General features: G+C 39.7%; 1 protein-coding gene across 3 annotated transcripts; it reads left to right on the top strand.

Annotated features, from left to right (window-relative positions):
- Nucleotides 1–718: 718 nt before the first annotated feature.
- si:dkey-239i20.4 lies at nt 719–15,173 on the top strand. 3 transcript variants are annotated; one of them, XM_027171286.2, is made up of 9 exons: nt 719–853; nt 6,207–6,347; nt 10,849–11,037; nt 11,116–11,281; nt 11,393–11,535; nt 13,363–13,562; nt 13,653–14,011; nt 14,263–14,335; nt 14,439–15,173. In XM_027171286.2, the coding sequence occupies exons 2-9, from the start codon at nt 6,216–6,218 to the stop codon at nt 14,806–14,808; spliced, it is 1,632 nt and encodes a 543-aa protein (XP_027027087.2). In that variant the 5' UTR covers nt 719–853; nt 6,207–6,215; the 3' UTR covers nt 14,809–15,173. The 3 variants fall into 3 exon arrangements, with proteins under 3 accessions (XP_027027087.2, XP_027027089.2, XP_027027088.2); XM_027171288.2 differs by lacking the exon at nt 719–853 and adding an exon at nt 5,276–5,429; XM_027171287.2 differs by lacking the exon at nt 719–853 and adding an exon at nt 5,290–5,436.
- Nucleotides 15,174–16,729: the final 1,556 nt, after the last annotated feature.

Below are 16,729 nucleotides of genomic sequence, written 5' to 3' on the forward strand. Positions count from 1 at the left end.
TATTTAACCAGAGTGGATGGTACTGTACAAACCACCATTACCAAAAAGAGCTGCCGACCTCCAGTGAAGGTTTTTACATGGTATTATCTCTCTGAACGCTTTTTATTTCTGTTTTAAACCCTGATATTGCACATGACTGTCCTTTTTGTTCACAGAGAGAAACAGTTTTTCATGCTTTTATTCACTGCTCCAGGTTGCAGTTACTATTTGTGTTTTTACGGAGCATTTTAAGGTTGTTTTATGTTGATTTTACTGTTCAGGGTTTTATTTTTGGTTTTAAACACGTTAGGAAACACAGGTCCAGGATCCAACTGGTTTACTTTATCCTCGGCCAAGCAAAGATGGCAATATACCTGAGTCGGAAAAAACAGATTGCACAGAACACTGACTGTGAGGCCACAGAAATGTTAAAGGTGGGGCGCACGATGTTTGAAAGCCATTGTTAACATTTGAAATCACCAAAACAAACACGCCCCTAACCCAATGGGTGTCACCCCTGTTATGATAGCTCCGCCCTACACATACATACGCAACCCAGGCAACTATTATGGCGGAACCTGCTGGGGATATTTTTATCAATAATTGAACTCAATGAGTAATACTATGGTAATACAAATGTGTTAAGATGAAACCATCTTAACACATATTATTTATTTGTTTGTTTGTTTGTTTATTTATTTATTAAATCACGCTGAATTTTTATGTGACTTCTGTAAATAAAGTGCTGTAAAAAGTCAAAGGTCTCTCTCTCTCTCTCTCTATCTCTCTCTCACTCTCTCACACACATACACACACACTCTGTGCGCATGCGCGAGTGAGCGTGGACGGCGTGTGTGAGCGTGTAGTGAAGAGTGTGAGTGAAAACTGTTTTTGATATTTATGTTGTATGTTGTGAGCATTGAGTACTGTGTAGCGAGTAGTGTGTGTGTGTGTGTGTGTGTGTGTGTGTGTGTGTGTGAGAGAGAGAGAGAGAGAGAGAGAGAGAGAGAGAGAGAGAGAGAGAGAAAGTGAGTGTAAGTGAGAGTAAGTGAGAGTAAGTGAGAGTAAGTGAGTGAGTGAGAGGCGGTAGTCTTGTTTTCTTTGCTGTCGGCATCATGACATGTTTTAACCCTGACACATAAACATAATCGGTGTGAAGATCATTGTTTCTGCTGTGGATGAGACTCATAAAGTTGAGCTTGTGGTCGCTAAAGGGGTTGTAATTAGACACTCTGGTCAAAGTTTTTCAGAGTTATCGTGTCTGATGTCCCCCCCTCACATAGATAATGATGTACTGAGTAAAGAACTGTCTGCATTTGGGAAACTAGTGTCACAAATAAAACTGATCCCAGCAGGCTGTAAAGACCCAGAGCTTTGTGGACTCAGCCACAACTATAATAAAGGTAAAAAAAAATAAAAGCTTCAGTATATCGGATAAAAAAGTTTGTAACCAGAACAAGACCTGCTGTGTGACGATGAAAAACGTGCATAACCCACTACTCTGTAACATAATGCTATTCTTTTTCTGTCTCATACTTTTACTCATATCTGATTGCTTCTTTAAACATAAGGGGAGGAAGGGGTGTTAAAAAAACAAACAGAACTGTATGAATGAATTAAACTAAAGCGTATAGATGTAATGTTCGTACAAGAAACTTACAGCGACAAAGAAAACTACAATGTACATTTCCTGAAGAAAATGTGAATGGTGCTTGCATTTGGCAAGTTCCCATCGGGCTGAGTGTTTTGATATATGACATGTCCATGTTGTGCTAACTTTTTGATTTCGCTTATATTGGGGGCGGGGCTACACGTGACGTCAGTTCCCCTCATCGGGCTGAGTGTTTTGATATATGACATGTCCATGTTGTGTTAACTTTTTGATTTCGCTTGTATTGGGGGCGGGGCTACACGTGACGTCAGTTCCCCTCATCGGGCTGAGTGTTTTGATATAATGTTGTGCTAACTTCTTGATTTCATTTATTTTGGGGGCGGGGCTACACGTGACATCACGTGAATACCCGGTGGGGTGCCAATACTTTTGGACAAAAGTTGCTACTTTAACTTTGTCGGGAGTAAGGTCCTAAAGGGGCTGGTCTAGTTTGGTTTAAATCGCTCAAAAACTTGCCGAGTTATAAACCTCCAAAATTTATAATGGAAGTCTATGGGGGAAAAAAGCTATTTTTGAGCTTCTGTACTGGGAATTCCGGAATTCCGATCGCTTATAAAAGTCAAAGTCCTCAATGAGCCGGTCAATTTGACACCTCATTCATGGGTCAAGGACAAAAGCTGTAGGACAAAAGCTGTGGGACAAGTTACGCACCGAAATTTTGTCCAGCACAATAACAAGAATGTCGCTTTGCAAGCACCATTAATGAGTCTAGATGGATGATAGAATGGGAATGTGAAGGTGTTGAGTTCACTAAGTTCAGTAAGTGCAGGAGTGGGCATTCTCTTTGCTAAACATTTTTTACCATTACACAGGAATGGTAAAAATTTAGCTAATTTTATTGGGTCTTTTAGATTTTTCTGGACTTCTTTTAGAAAAGAGAAGAGAGATTTCTCCTCCTGTAGACAACGGTAGGACCATGGGAAGGTTTTAATCCAGCAGCTCTGTCCCTTGTGACATTGGAATACACTGCCAACGGCACAAGGGACATCAGCAAGTCATTAAGCGAGCTGGAGATATAGTGGAACTCCAGGCTTTAACTGAGTCCACTGGAAACAGGGGACATTTTGAGAACCTCATAGTAAAAAAGAGCATTAATGGAGGATCTATTGGGCACAAAAGCACAAGGAGCTCTCGTACTTTCACGTTTTAAAGGAATCAGTGAATCAGATGCCCCCTCAAGGTTCTTCTTCGGACTGGAGAAAAGGAATGGACAGAGCAGATTCATGCACACACACTGCACAAAGGATGGGAAACAAATAACACACAGTAACGACATCAGACTATATGACACAAACTTCTACAGAGATCTGTACGAGATTGAATACTGTGACAATGAAGAGCTGTTAGAGAGCTTTCACAGAGGACTCCCAAAGGTTTGCCCAGAGGACAATGCTGCACTGGAAAGCACGCTGGTTCTGGAAGAGCTGCAAGCTGGCTTGAACACCTTGGCGGGTAGAAAAGCACCTGTAATAGACGGCCTACCAGCGGAATTCTACAAGTTCTTCTGGCAGGAACTGGGAGGATCTGATGGATGTTCTCACCAAAAGCTACCCCTGAGCAGCCAGAGAGTGGTAATTACACTTCTCCTTAAGAATGGGGATCTACAGGACATTAAGAACTGGCTTCCAGTGTCACTGCTCTGAACAGACTACAAGATATTGTCCAAAGCGCTGGCCAAACGTCTCAGAGATGTCATGGACTCTATAATACACGTTGACCAAACATACTGTATGCCTAATAGATCCATAATTGATAACATTTCTTTAATTCGGGACATTTTGGACGTCTCCAGCTCATTGGCAATTGACCTTGGTCTAATTTCACTAGTTTAGGAAAAAGCTTTTGACCGGGTTGAGCACCAATACTCAGGCTTTTGGTCTCAACCCCAGTCGTATAACAAATGATAAAGGTGATGTACCAGGATTTTGAAAGTGTATTCAAGAACAACGGAGGGTTAAGCGCTCCCTTTAATGTAAATCGAGGAATCAGACAAGGCTGTTCTTTATCAGGTATGTTTAACACTTTATCAATTGAACCGTTTTTTACACAGATTACGATTGTCTGTAAATGGTTTTATTTTTTTTCCGTGTTTTAATGTTCCATGTGTTTTCTCTGCGTATGCAGATGATGTTATGGTTTTAGTACTAAATCAAAACGGAATTAAGGTTTTAGGAAAAAGTCGTTTCTGATTTTAGTCAAGTTTCCTCGTCAGGAATCAACTGGAGAAAAAGTGAAGCTATTGCAATAGGAAATCGGACCTTCGGTATCTTCTAGTATCCCCTAGTATCCTCAGCGATGTGGCATCGCCTTAGCTTGCCCGGAGCCCCCTACGTGCCTTGTCGATAAATTCAAGCAACACTGGTCAACTTTGTAAGGGACAAATTACACTGGGTTCCTCAGTGTTCTCTTCCCCCCAAGGAAGAAGGAGGGCAGGGCCTAGTTGACATTAGTAGCAGAATCACAACATTTTGTTTTCATACCATACAAAAATACCTGATTAGATCAGATTCTCTGATATGGAGAGACTTTATGAGTTTTATTCTGCAAAAAATTAGTGGCTTTGGTTGTGATCACAAGTGTATTTAAAGCATGGAGTCACTTTGAGCGTGGAACCAAAGGTCCTGCTGTATCATTATATTGGCTCCTAGGAGAGCCTTTAGTGGGAGGAGGATGATTGGACATCAAAGACACTTCTGCAGGCCTCACAGAAACTCTGCTGTCCCAACATTTCACAACGTTGAGGAGACTATTGGACACTACAGGACCGGATTTCAAAGACACGAGAACGGTGGCCAAGGAACTCGGGCTACGGTCACTGTGACACACTGTAATCAACATCAACAAATGCATCAGCAAGATGACGAAAGACGAACTGATTTTATTGAAGGAATACCACGAAGGAACCGAAACACCGGATAAATGCAACCCTTTCCCTGAACTGGAACTTTTACCAAAGCTTGATGGATTTAATGGTTTGTACCTTGATACAGACAAAGAACATGTTTTACCAATCTATTTAACAAAAGGAAAAGAAATTTACAAATGTTGTGTAAAAAACTGTAAATAAAAGAAAGCTGGATGGGAGGAAAGACATGGTGTGGAGGGACAAGTTGGGGTTTTAGATGACACTAAGTCGGAATGGAGAGTGTTTTATAAATTGCCACTTGGAAAGAGAGCAGGTGATTTAGAGAATTAAGACATTTAGTGGAAGAATTTTACAAAAAATGGCCATTTACATTAGCCAGAAAAATAAAGTAAGAAGAAAGAAAGAAGAAAGAAAGGTTTGATCAGTCATATATTTCTGTTTTCAGAGCTCTAGTGAAAGCTCTAGTGAAAGCTAGAGTCAAAATAGATTTCTTTCTTTTTTTAAATCAATGAATGATTTGAGCACTTTTATGTTGAAATGGTGTTTTGCAAATGTTATCTGTTTTATTGATGATGATGATGATGATGATGATGATGATGATAAGCTAATTTTAACAGCCTTTTATACAAAAACCTTTTAAAACTGCTGCTGGTTCTTAACCTTGTATTGTAACTTATTGTTTATTTATTAATAAAGCTGAGTTAAAAATCTAAATCTTTCTCTCGCCCTCTTTCTCTTTCTTTCTCCCTCCCCTCTCTCTCTCTCTCTCTCTCTCTCTCTCTCTCTCACTCTCTCTCTCTCTCTCTCTGCTCTCAATTCGCTATTGATTAAGGACAAGAGAGATAAAGTTCACGCAGTTGCTTAGTGCTAAAGTTTGTTACATGGACTTCATTTTAACACAAGCGTTATAAGGTAAAGGGTAAGAAATGTCGCTTTAATTTTTTTTTTTAAATATTTATTTAAATGTAACTTTAATATAAACATATCGTGTTTACAGGTGAGTGTGTGTTATAAACTCATTTAATTAATGACATAACTCACCTAAAAAGCACATAAATTATGCAGTATTTCAATGAAGCTACATAATTTATGTACTTTAGTGCTTTTGGATTATTGTCCCATCTTCATGGTGCAGTTTGAGAAAAGATTCTCTCTTCATATACTAGCCAGAAAAATGTTGAGATTTATCAACAATATGGCCGTCACTATTTAAAAAAAGAGCAATCATTGAAACTTGAATGGTTTAAATGCATATTTTTCACCTGCAATACAACAGGCAATCATGTTAATAGCCTATTAACTCCTTAGTGTCATTAATGTATTTCTATAATTTATGTTATTGATGCATTTTATGCACTAGGGCTTACTAGACCTAGACCTGGCAGACACACAAACACAGACAAACTAACATCTCACAGTATTCCGTGACATTTAAACAATATCAGGTCAAGTCAGGTCAACATTTATTTATCAAGCATGTTTAATATACTAAGCACATTTTAATACACTATTTAACTGTTCGACATAACATTTTATAATAACATTATAGTTTTCAACATAATAAAATGTTTAACGTTTCTGTTGGAATGATTCCGTGTGTTATCTACGAACTCGGTATGGGAATATGCACACGACAATGTTATGGTGTGTATGTTGTACAAATCACTTAATCGGTTGTGTGATTTTCAGGTCTACAGTATGACTTGCAGTGTTGCTGTGATTGGAGCAGGAACCTCTGGATTGACCTGCTTAAAGTGCTGTTTGGATGAAGGTCTGAAGCCAGTGTGCTTTGAGAGCAGTGATGATATTGGAGGACTGTGGAGGTTTAAGGTGCGGAATTGGATTTATTTTTTGTTTTGCAATGAATTAACATGGTGTATTAGACTGATTGATAGGACTAACCTATAGAGCAGGGGTCTCAAACTCAAATTCACAGCGGGCCAAAATATAAAACTGAGATAAAGTCACAGGCCAAACTGAATATTTATTGAAAAATGAACTGCAACTGATTTGTGATGTTCAACCTTTTTCATATGGAAACAAACTTTAGTTTTGCTTGAACACAGGATTTGGAACAACCAGAGCTTGATATTACAAACACATAAGAAATTAAATTTGAAATAAAAGACACATCAGTGGTGTTCATGTTGCAAACTTTGACCGTACACTTTTTGACAAACTCTTCCTCATTAAAGGGCAGATTTTTAAAGCTTTACAGCCTTTACAGCAGCGTCATTTTTCATTTTTTCATTTTTCATCTCCTCCGCCTTCTGGAGCTTCTGCTTTACGTCCAGGTCCATGTTTCGTTCCATAGTGTCTTCTTATGTTGTATTCTTTCGTTACAGACATGTTAGCTCCATTAGCACACAAGACAAACAGGTCTGTCCTTTATATACGTGAACAGATAATCTGCCCCCCTCCTGTCTTGAAATCTCCTATTGTCCATCTTTCGTTTGTCCATTTTTGTGGAGGGTGAATTAACTTGCCCGATGTGACTGTAACATGGTTGTTAACGACTGTCAACAGAGAATGAGGGGCGCTTGCTGTTCGTGACTACGCGTCAATACAGTGACAAGGCATTCTGGGATTTGTAGTATTACTGGAGCATGCGGCTAGCCAGCTGTAATGCACATCTGATATGAACTCAGAGTTTGACACCCCTGCTATAGAAAATATATCCCCCATCATACAAACAAAATTCAGAAACGACAGAGGCAATGGGGCAATAATGTTTTGTGACTAGGTTTGGTAATTGTTCGAATAATGGGACCACTTGAATAAATTGGTATGTATGCACTTAAGCATGAAGACATTGCACACTATCTTCCTAGATTTATCAAGGCTTTTTCAAATAAATGAATGAATAATTAATGAAATAACTGTCCTTCGACCGGTGTCAGACAATGAACATGGGAACAAAATGTGTGCAATTTGCAAAGTAAACTTTGGTTTTCGCATAAGGGACATAAACTCATCAGCCATAACATTCAACTCACTGGGTGAATAACACGGGTTATATTATAACGATGGCATCAAGGGTGGAATATATTAGGCAACAAGTGAACAGACAGTTCTAAAAAAAAAAAAAATGGATGAGCATAAGGATCTGAGCAACTTGGCAATTGCCAAATGGTGATGGTTAGATGATTAAGCCAAAGCATCTCCAAAACCCCATGTTCCCGGTATGCAGTGGTTAATACCTAACAAAGATGGACAAAGTTTACTGGGTCATGGGTGCCCAAGGCTCATTAATGCACATGTGCAGTAAAGGCTAACCCATCAGATCTGATCCCACAAGGATGAACTGATATATACACACATTTACACCTAAAGTGCAAAGTCCAGTGTTGTGATAATGATAAAAGAAGCATATATTGTGCAAACGTAGTATATGATCTACATTTTCAACAGGGACTTGAGCTTTAAAATGCTTTCCCTCTCAAGCTCAGAACACATATAGACAGCACACATCTAGGGGGTTAGTGCAAAGGCAAGAAGAACGATTTCTTGAAGCCAGGACAGCAGAAAGCCTATTCATGTAGACTGCATACTGACACAGCAGAAACTGTAGCCAGGTGGCACAAAGAAGTGTATTAAACAACAGAATCAATGCAGAGAACTGAAAATCCACCAAATAAAGTTGAATGGAAATTAAAGAAGGGACTTGTGGGGTTTCAGAGGGAAGAACGAATCCAACGTGTACGTGCAGCTCCATGTAATCTGTATAAACGGAGGTTGTAATCGAGTACATAACGTTATTTTATCATTAACACAGAAAAAAGTTTAAAAGCTTTAGCATGTAGCTACATGCTATCATGTGTGCCGATAATTGATCATATTGCGGCAAAGTAAAAGTGTATTAAACATTAGTATACTTAAGGTACATTATCAAATGCGCTAACAGTAGCCCCGCCCACAGTCCCGCCCACAGTCCCTGACGTAAGCGGTTCTTAAGTCTAGACCAGCAACATTTTGGTGTTACTTAAGAACCACTTTTCCTGGTTCGGTGCCGGTGCTTTGGTTGTCGAAAAAGAAAGAACTGGTTCTAAATTAGGCTCCGAACCAGCACTCAAACTGCCTCGGTGGAAAAGGGGCATCATCAGGTTAACCTCATAATGGCTGGTGGTGTCAGGCTCGCCTTTACCAGTCATCCCTCGAGCTTATATACTCTTCTCTTCCAATTAAAACTTCTTCGTATGTTAAAAATTCTGTTGTATTTAATACTTTATAAATCTGGTATCAATATAGGAAACGTTTCAAGTTTCAATCATCTTTTTCCCCTTTGTGTCTGGATTCTTTGTGGTATAGCAAAGGAATACACAGTTTTCTTGTCTTATACTATATTTTTTTAACAGTTTTTCTAATTTGTCATCATTGTATGGGCGACCTGCCAGCCACTTCTTTAGATGTTTTCAAGTTAGGCATTTTGTTCAGAAATGTTTTCCTGGCTTTCCCTCAGCTCCACCTCTCCAACAGTGGGAAGGTTTGCTTACGTATAAATCACAATGAAAAGGTGCTGTTTCTGAGTTCTATAAACGTATTCTGGATTTTTGTGACCAAACTATCTCCAAAAACACGGGGGCACGGTGGCTTAGCGGTCAGCACGTTTGCCTCACACCTCCAGGGTTGGGGGTTCGATTCCCGCCTCCGCCTTGTGTGTGTGGAGTTTGCATGTTCTCCCCGTGCCTCGGGGGTTTCCTCCGGGTACTCCGGTTTCCTCCCCCGGTCCAAAGACATGCATGGTAGGTTGATTGGTGTCTCTGGAAAAATTGTCCGTAGTGTGTGAGTGTGTGAGTGAATGAGAGAGTGTGTGTGCCCTGTGACGCCTGAGATAGGCACAGGCTCCCCGTGACCCGAGTAGTTCGGATAAGCGGTAGAAAATGAATGAATGAACTATCTCCAAAAACAAAGGCTGCTTGGGAGGGAGAACTGGGACTTCAGCTTGGGGACAGGTGGATGGATAGTGTTGTGAATGGCTTTGGTAATGTCTCATGTGCTCGTCTCGCACTTATCCAGTTTAAGGTGATTTACAGGATGCATTTTTCTAAATATAGATTGTCTCAAATTTACCCAAGGACAAATGTGACAGATGCTCTAACTCACAATGTCATATGTTTTTTTTCTGTCCACGACTAATAATATAATTATGGGTCGGGTTATTTCAGTACGATGTCCACTATTCTAAGCCATTCACAAAAGGAAGTTATTAGCTTTACATCATTGTTGGCCAGACGTCACCTTCTTCTTCAGTGGAAGTCCTCTGTCCCACCATCTCACTCTCAATGGCTAAAGGCTACAGAGTTTTGTATTAAGCTTGAGAAAATTAAATATGATAAGAGGTAATACCTCCAGTTTGCCAATTGTTTATTTCATATTTCATAGGCCTTGGGTGGTTTGTTTTCTTCTTTTTCTGTTATACTTCCTTTCCGTTATTGTTATCGTTGTAATTATTTTACTACTCCTTTTTCATGTAAACCCAAAATGGGATTCTGTATTGTTTGAATTTGTTTGTTTGCAATAAAAAAAGGGCACAGGCAAAAAAAAAAACAGGTAAGAATCAGCCTATGGTCAATACAAAAAGCAGAGTTAGGCTAAGCTAGGTCAAAGTCAGGAATACATGGCAGAAATCACAGAACAAAGCAGAAGAGAAGTGGAAGTGGTGGGACAGAAATTTGTGCAAGGGACAATTTAAGCAATACTGTTATACTCTTCATTGGTACTGAAATACTATTCTCAGACTGTATTGCAGATTATCTAAATAAAAAGGTCTACAGCGATTAATGCTTTATCTAAAAGAACAACCTGTTTTGAGATTAAATCAACAAGGACGTAATGGTCCAATGGTCCAGGTGCTGGGTTCCTAATCGGAAGGTCGGGGTTCAAGGCCACAAGCTGCTGAGACGTCTACTTTGGGTCCTGGAGCAAGGCCCTTAACCTCACCTGCTCCAGGGGCACCGCACGATGGCTGACCCTGAACTCTGACCCCAGGCTCATAATAGCCTGGGATATACGAAAACTGGGGCAGTGGTGGCGCAACTGGTTAAGGCTCTGGGTTGTTGATCAGAGGATCGGGGTTCAGTTGGGTTATGTGAAGAAAAGAATTCCACTGTTCTGTTCTGTAATGTGGCGATAATAAAGGCTTCTATTTCAAAGAAATTCATATAGCCCTGGACATGTAAATAATAATTAGTGGAATCTATTGAAATATTAGAAGAAGCTAAAATATCGGCAGTCTTTGTATTGTACACGCAATCAAGGGAAGTTTTTCATTTGTATTCATTGCTGCCCACTAGTTCCACATTAGTGTCGCTGTGCTTCTTTGCATCCGCAGGAGACCCCAGAGGCCGAACGCTCCAGTATATACAAGTCCCTCGTCGTAAATACCTCAAAGGAGATGATGTGCTTTAGTGATTTCCCCATGCCAGCACACTATCCAAACTACATGCACCACTCCATGCTGTTGAACTATTTACGGCTGTATGCCGAGCACTTTGACCTGCTCAAGTACATTCGTTTCCAGGTTATCATTTCTTCATTTTGCTTTTTACATTTATGATGTTAATATGCATCTGTGGAAGGTAACGTTCGTATTTTTCAGACAACAGTGCTCAGTGTCAGACAGAGACATGACTTCTCTGCCACAGGTCAGTGGGAGGTGGTAACCAAGAACAGAAACGGACACAAAGAAACACAGGTGTTTGATGGGGTGTTTGTGTGTTCAGGGCGTTTCACAAACCCTGTTACACCCCTCTCAGCATTTCCTGGTATAATCATGCTACCACTCTTCATACCTGTAAATCACATAGACATCAAAGTCAGTCTCATTTTGATCCACATCTTTTTTTTTTTTTTTTTTTTTTTTTTTTCTGTTTTAGGATTAGATACGTTTCCTGGAAAGTGCTCTCACAGCTGGGAATATAAGGATCCACAATCATTCCATGGGAAGAGAGTGGTGGTTATTGGCGCTGGTAACTCTGGTGTGGACATCGCTGTGGAGATCAGCAGAGTAGCAGAAAAAGTAAGCACACTCTGTTCAGCACACTAGCAGAAAACCAAGAACTGGTTAAAACTATTCACAGACAAAACAATTGGGTTTAAATGAAACTCACTAACCCTGACCCTGTTTGCAGAGCTACACAGAAACTGGTCACCTTTTTTATCATAACTGGGCTGTCAAGTGTCCCGCATCGAGAGTGACAGACACGCGTTTGGGTCTTTTGTCACGCTCTCCTGCCACACATCGTATTTCTCACGCAGAAAAACTTTTTAACATATATAGACTATTTTAACATACATAGACTATTTATCATATATGTAATAAGCCACAGCACCAAAAATGTATCAGTTTCGATCGCGTCTCAGTTCTTAGTCGAGCTGACACTTATCAGCCAATCAAAAAAAAAGAGTCTACACAATAGCCAATCAGAAAATAACTCTATCTGGGTAAGATTTAACGCAACAACCAATGGAAAAAAGGGGGTGTGGAGATGTATATACTGTATATTTGTAATCACACCCTCTAGTGTCACCTACATGAGGATGAGGTTCCCCTTTGAGTCCGGTTCCTCTCAAGGTTTCTTGCTTTACCAATTTAAGGGAGTTTTTCCTTGCCACTGCTGCCTTAGTCACCACAGACTTGCTCATAGGGGGATAAATACATATACATACATACATACATACATACATACATACATACATACACACTGAACTATATACTGTATATCTTGAATTTTTTACTATATTAATTCTCTATATTTCTCTTTATGTTTACCTTCTGTTCTATGTTTATGTTCTGTAAAACGCGCTCTACAAATAAACTTGAAAGAAAGAAAGAAAGAAAGAAAGAAAGAAAGAAAGAAAGAAAGAAAGCTGTCACGCTTGCCTGTCTTCAAAACTTGAGAGCCCTGTCATAATATACATGCACCACTCCATGCTGTTGAACGATTTATGGCTGTATGCCGAGCACTTTGACCTGCTCAAAGTGCTCGATTAAATGTATTCATTTAATCGATATCCAATGTTAGGTAATCAATGTGGAATTAACTGATAAGCCAAAACATTATGTCACTCACAGATGAAACGAGATTGATTTACACTGAAGATCATATAGTAATAACTGCATGCCAAAGCCTGGGTTTAATTAAATGGTAAGCAAAAAATTTGGTTTTCATTGTCAACCTGTTGGATGTGGGAGAAATGGGCATCAAGACTTGAGTGACTCTGGCAAGCGCAAACCGTTATAGCCAGACAACTGAGCTGGAGTACCTATGAAATTGCAAGACTTTTAGATTGTTCCTGGTCAGTAGTTGACTGACAGCAATCTAAGGAGGGACAATCTACAAACTGGGCTCAGTGAGCCAGGCTCAGTTCACAAGGGCAACAAAAGTCTTTTCAGCCTATATAAATGTTTTAATGTGTTTGTGCCACATACGTGACACTAGACCACCCCCACCACCCGTCCTCAATCAAAAGCAGATACAATGTGCATGCAAGAGCTGAAGCAATGGAAGGAGCAATAGAAGAAGAATGTCTGTGTCCCATTTTCTTTCACATAACCGGGACATCTACTTTTACCTGGGGATGTGATTGCACCAGGATACAATTTAAGATGAAGAAAAGCTGGATGAGGCAGTATGATGGTGAGAGCAATGTTCTGCTGGGAAACCCTGTGTCCAGGCATTCATGTGATCATCACGTGGCAGACCAACAACATGGTCCACTTAATGATTTGGCTTATCTGTTTTCATTCATAAGCGTGTTAGGGCTTTTCTATATTGTGCCTACACATGCAGCCATACCAGATCTAATTTAACATTTTATTTCCTGTATATTTTTTACCTCAAAGACTTTTCTAAGCATGCGTGAGGGAGTATGGGTTGTGGGCCGTATGTCTCGCGGTGGTCTGCCTTTGGACATGAACGTGGTAACACGACTGAGCACCCTTCTGATGCAAGTGTTTCCTCAAGCTTTGCTTAACTGGGCACTGGAGAGATTTTACAATCAGAAATATAACCACAGGCTGTATGGACTGCAGCCCAGCCACAGGTGAAGTGGAACAAAACAACACAGCACTACAACTCATACCTTTGTAAGTAAAGGTAAAGCATTCCTTAAGTGTCATCTATTCTCTTACAGGATACTCGGGCAACATCCCGTCATTAACGATGACCTACCAGTACGCATCCTTCAGGGGGCACTGCAGGTCAAACCAAACGTGCGAGAGATCAGAGGCTCGACCGTTGTGTTTGATAACGAGGCAGTTGAAGAAGGGATAGATGCACTTGTCTTTTGTACAGGATACAAGGAAAGCTTCCCATTTTTACTGCCAAAGTACAGCAACCCTGTAGGGAAAGGGAAAGTGGGCCTCTACAAAAAAGTCTTTCCTCTGTCCCTCGAGCACCCCACACTGGCCTTTATAGGATTAATCAGTGCAACAGGACCACTAATGCCTCTAATGGAAATGCAGGCACGATGGGCCACTCGAGTCTTTGCAGGTATTACAAAGCATGGTGACATTGTCATAAAACAATACTTAAAGCCGGCTAGATAAATTCAAGACCTATTACTCATGAAGGTCACTGTCTAGTAATAATGGCATGTTTATGAGTACTAGCTTGAAATTCAGTTTAAAGTAATATATTTAATATGTCTTGAGCTATGTAAGTGAAGTAGACTGTCAGTCCTGAATGTCTGGAAAAAGTAGAAAGATCTTTAAACAGCATCTTCAACTCTTTTTTTCCTCAAGGTTTAAAACCACTTCCTTCTGTATCGGTAATGCACAAGATCACAGAGAAAGACCAAAAGGCAAACATGAAAAGGTGCATTCGTATTTTTATCTATATGTAATTTTTATATCTTTTTTAAAGATATTGTCTTATTGACTTGGCTTAACTATGTCTCGTTTCTCATGTTATTTTACAGATACTCTTGTCCAATTAAAGCTGCTGTTGAGGTGGACTATATCCCTTACATGGATTCTATTGCACAGGAAGTCGGTGTGCATCCCAACCTCTTGTGGTTGTTCCTGACCGATCCTGGTTTGGGTTTTAGGGTTTTGTTCGGTCCTTGTACCCCGTACCAGTTTCGGCTGAGTGGGCCGGGTCGGTGGGACGGGGCTCGTCAGGCCATCCTCACCCAGTGGGAGCGTGTAGCCCAGCCTTTCAAGACACGCCCCATTCCAGAGACCAAAACATCTACACTACGCTACTCGCTGGGTCTGGCAGGAGGGTTGATGCTAATTTTCGCTCTTATTGAAATGCAAAAAAGAAATAAGCTTTTCTACAGTATATGATTACATCGAGTATGGTCTTCTTAGTTTGTTGTCACTTGAAATGGTATTTCTGCACAATTAAAAATCATGTGAATGATTTAGAAAGCTGTATTTATAGCACGTGCCTATTGGTGAACTGCAGGTTTTTAGTCTTCCCAAATGTTTGATTGGGGATTGGGGTTTGGCTGATCATTTTAAAACATTCAGATGTTGTAGCTGTGCTGACGTTGGTACTTCACCAAAATAAGAGGATGGCCTGGACTGATATAATGTACATAACCACAGATGGACTACAGCAATCGAAGAAAAGGATCTACAGTATTAACAGATCTTATTTAAAATGGCCAGTGAGTGTAGAATCAAGGTATGTAGCTACCACTTATGTGGCCACAATTACAACAAAATATCCACTAAGTGTAAATTGTGAAGCTTTATATAAATAAACACACAGTGGGTATTGAACACGTCACCATTTTTCTCAGTACATTTACTTCTAAAGGTGCTATTGACATGAAATTGATTTCTTTGCATGTGTGGATTGAATGGTGAAAATTTCATGTCAATAGCACCTTTAGAAATAAATTTAATGAGAAAAATGGTGACGTGTTCAATACCCACTGTGTGTTTTTTATATAAAGCTTTACAACTTACACTTAATGGATATTTTGTTGTAATTGTGGCCACATAAGTGGTAGCTACATACCTTGATTCTACACTATATATATGCGCACTGTGCTTTATTTTAAATATTGTGTTTTTGATGGAAAGAATCTAGTCAGCTTACTCTTTGGCCTAGTCAATACACAGTACACTATTGCCGTCTTACACAGAAATTGTACATTATCACAGCAGACTTATCTTCTCAGATACACTTGTTATAAAAATCAGACACTAAAATCTGACGAGCATTGCCTCAGAGAAATCTAGATGAAAGGGCACTCTGGAAGTATTCAAGCTAGAATGACATAAGTGAATGAAGAAGAACGGAATATGAATGAAATGAGGGCTTGGGTTAAAAGCAGGCAATATTAACATATTATAGCATGTTTTGTAGTTAATAACCATGACTTCTGACTAGGTTTTGGTTTGTTATACATGTACTATGCATAGGGTCTTAAATGAACTTTGACCTGTTTTTGTGTTGTCCTGTACTGTTCAAGATCACTATTCATTTGGTATGTGAAATAAATCTAAATTTGAGCAAAATATATTCCTGGGTCAGCCGTTTTCTTTTCACCCAAAGAGAGAATGATTGGTTAAAATTTGGTATCATGAGTTTAGCTTTTAAATGTAAACGTGTGTACACACCGTATACTCTGACCCTAAGCATACTCATATTTGGATTTCGGTGCAGCCTTCCAATTTCATCAGAGTTTAACAAGTCACATCAAATCAAAGTTGCAGTAGGTAGTTGTACTGTACATACAGTACAATGTAAATGCAAGTGTTTACTTTAGATCAGTCAACATGCAGACATTCACTTGCTAAATCTAAAACACTGACTATACGTTTTGCTATTCTGTAGAGGGAAATACACATCTATCATTACAATTGTGTCTGTATAATTATTGATCAAAAAAGCATAGTTGTATTCTGAATGCTTCAATTCTCATAAGTCAGGGAATATACAGCCGTACTTAACAAACCGTTGTGAGTGATTACTCACAAGTTGTATATCCTTGTATATGTATATTGTTCATTTACAACAGTGTCTGCACATTTATTTCAATGCCATAGCCTTAGAACCATTGAACACATTCCAAAAGTTTGGGCACACCACCTTTTCAACAGGACAATGACCCAAACACAACTCCAGGCTCTGTAAGGGCTATTTGACCATGAAGGAGAGTGATGGGGTGCTGCACCAGATGACCTGGCCTCCACAGTCACAGTCACAGTCCGGACCTGAACCCATTCGAGATGGTTTGGGGTGAGCTGGACC

The sequence above is a fragment of the Tachysurus fulvidraco genome, chromosome 16, assembly GCF_022655615.1.
Source record: "Tachysurus fulvidraco isolate hzauxx_2018 chromosome 16, HZAU_PFXX_2.0, whole genome shotgun sequence".
Classification (NCBI taxonomy): domain Eukaryota; kingdom Metazoa; phylum Chordata; class Actinopteri; order Siluriformes; family Bagridae; genus Tachysurus; species Tachysurus fulvidraco.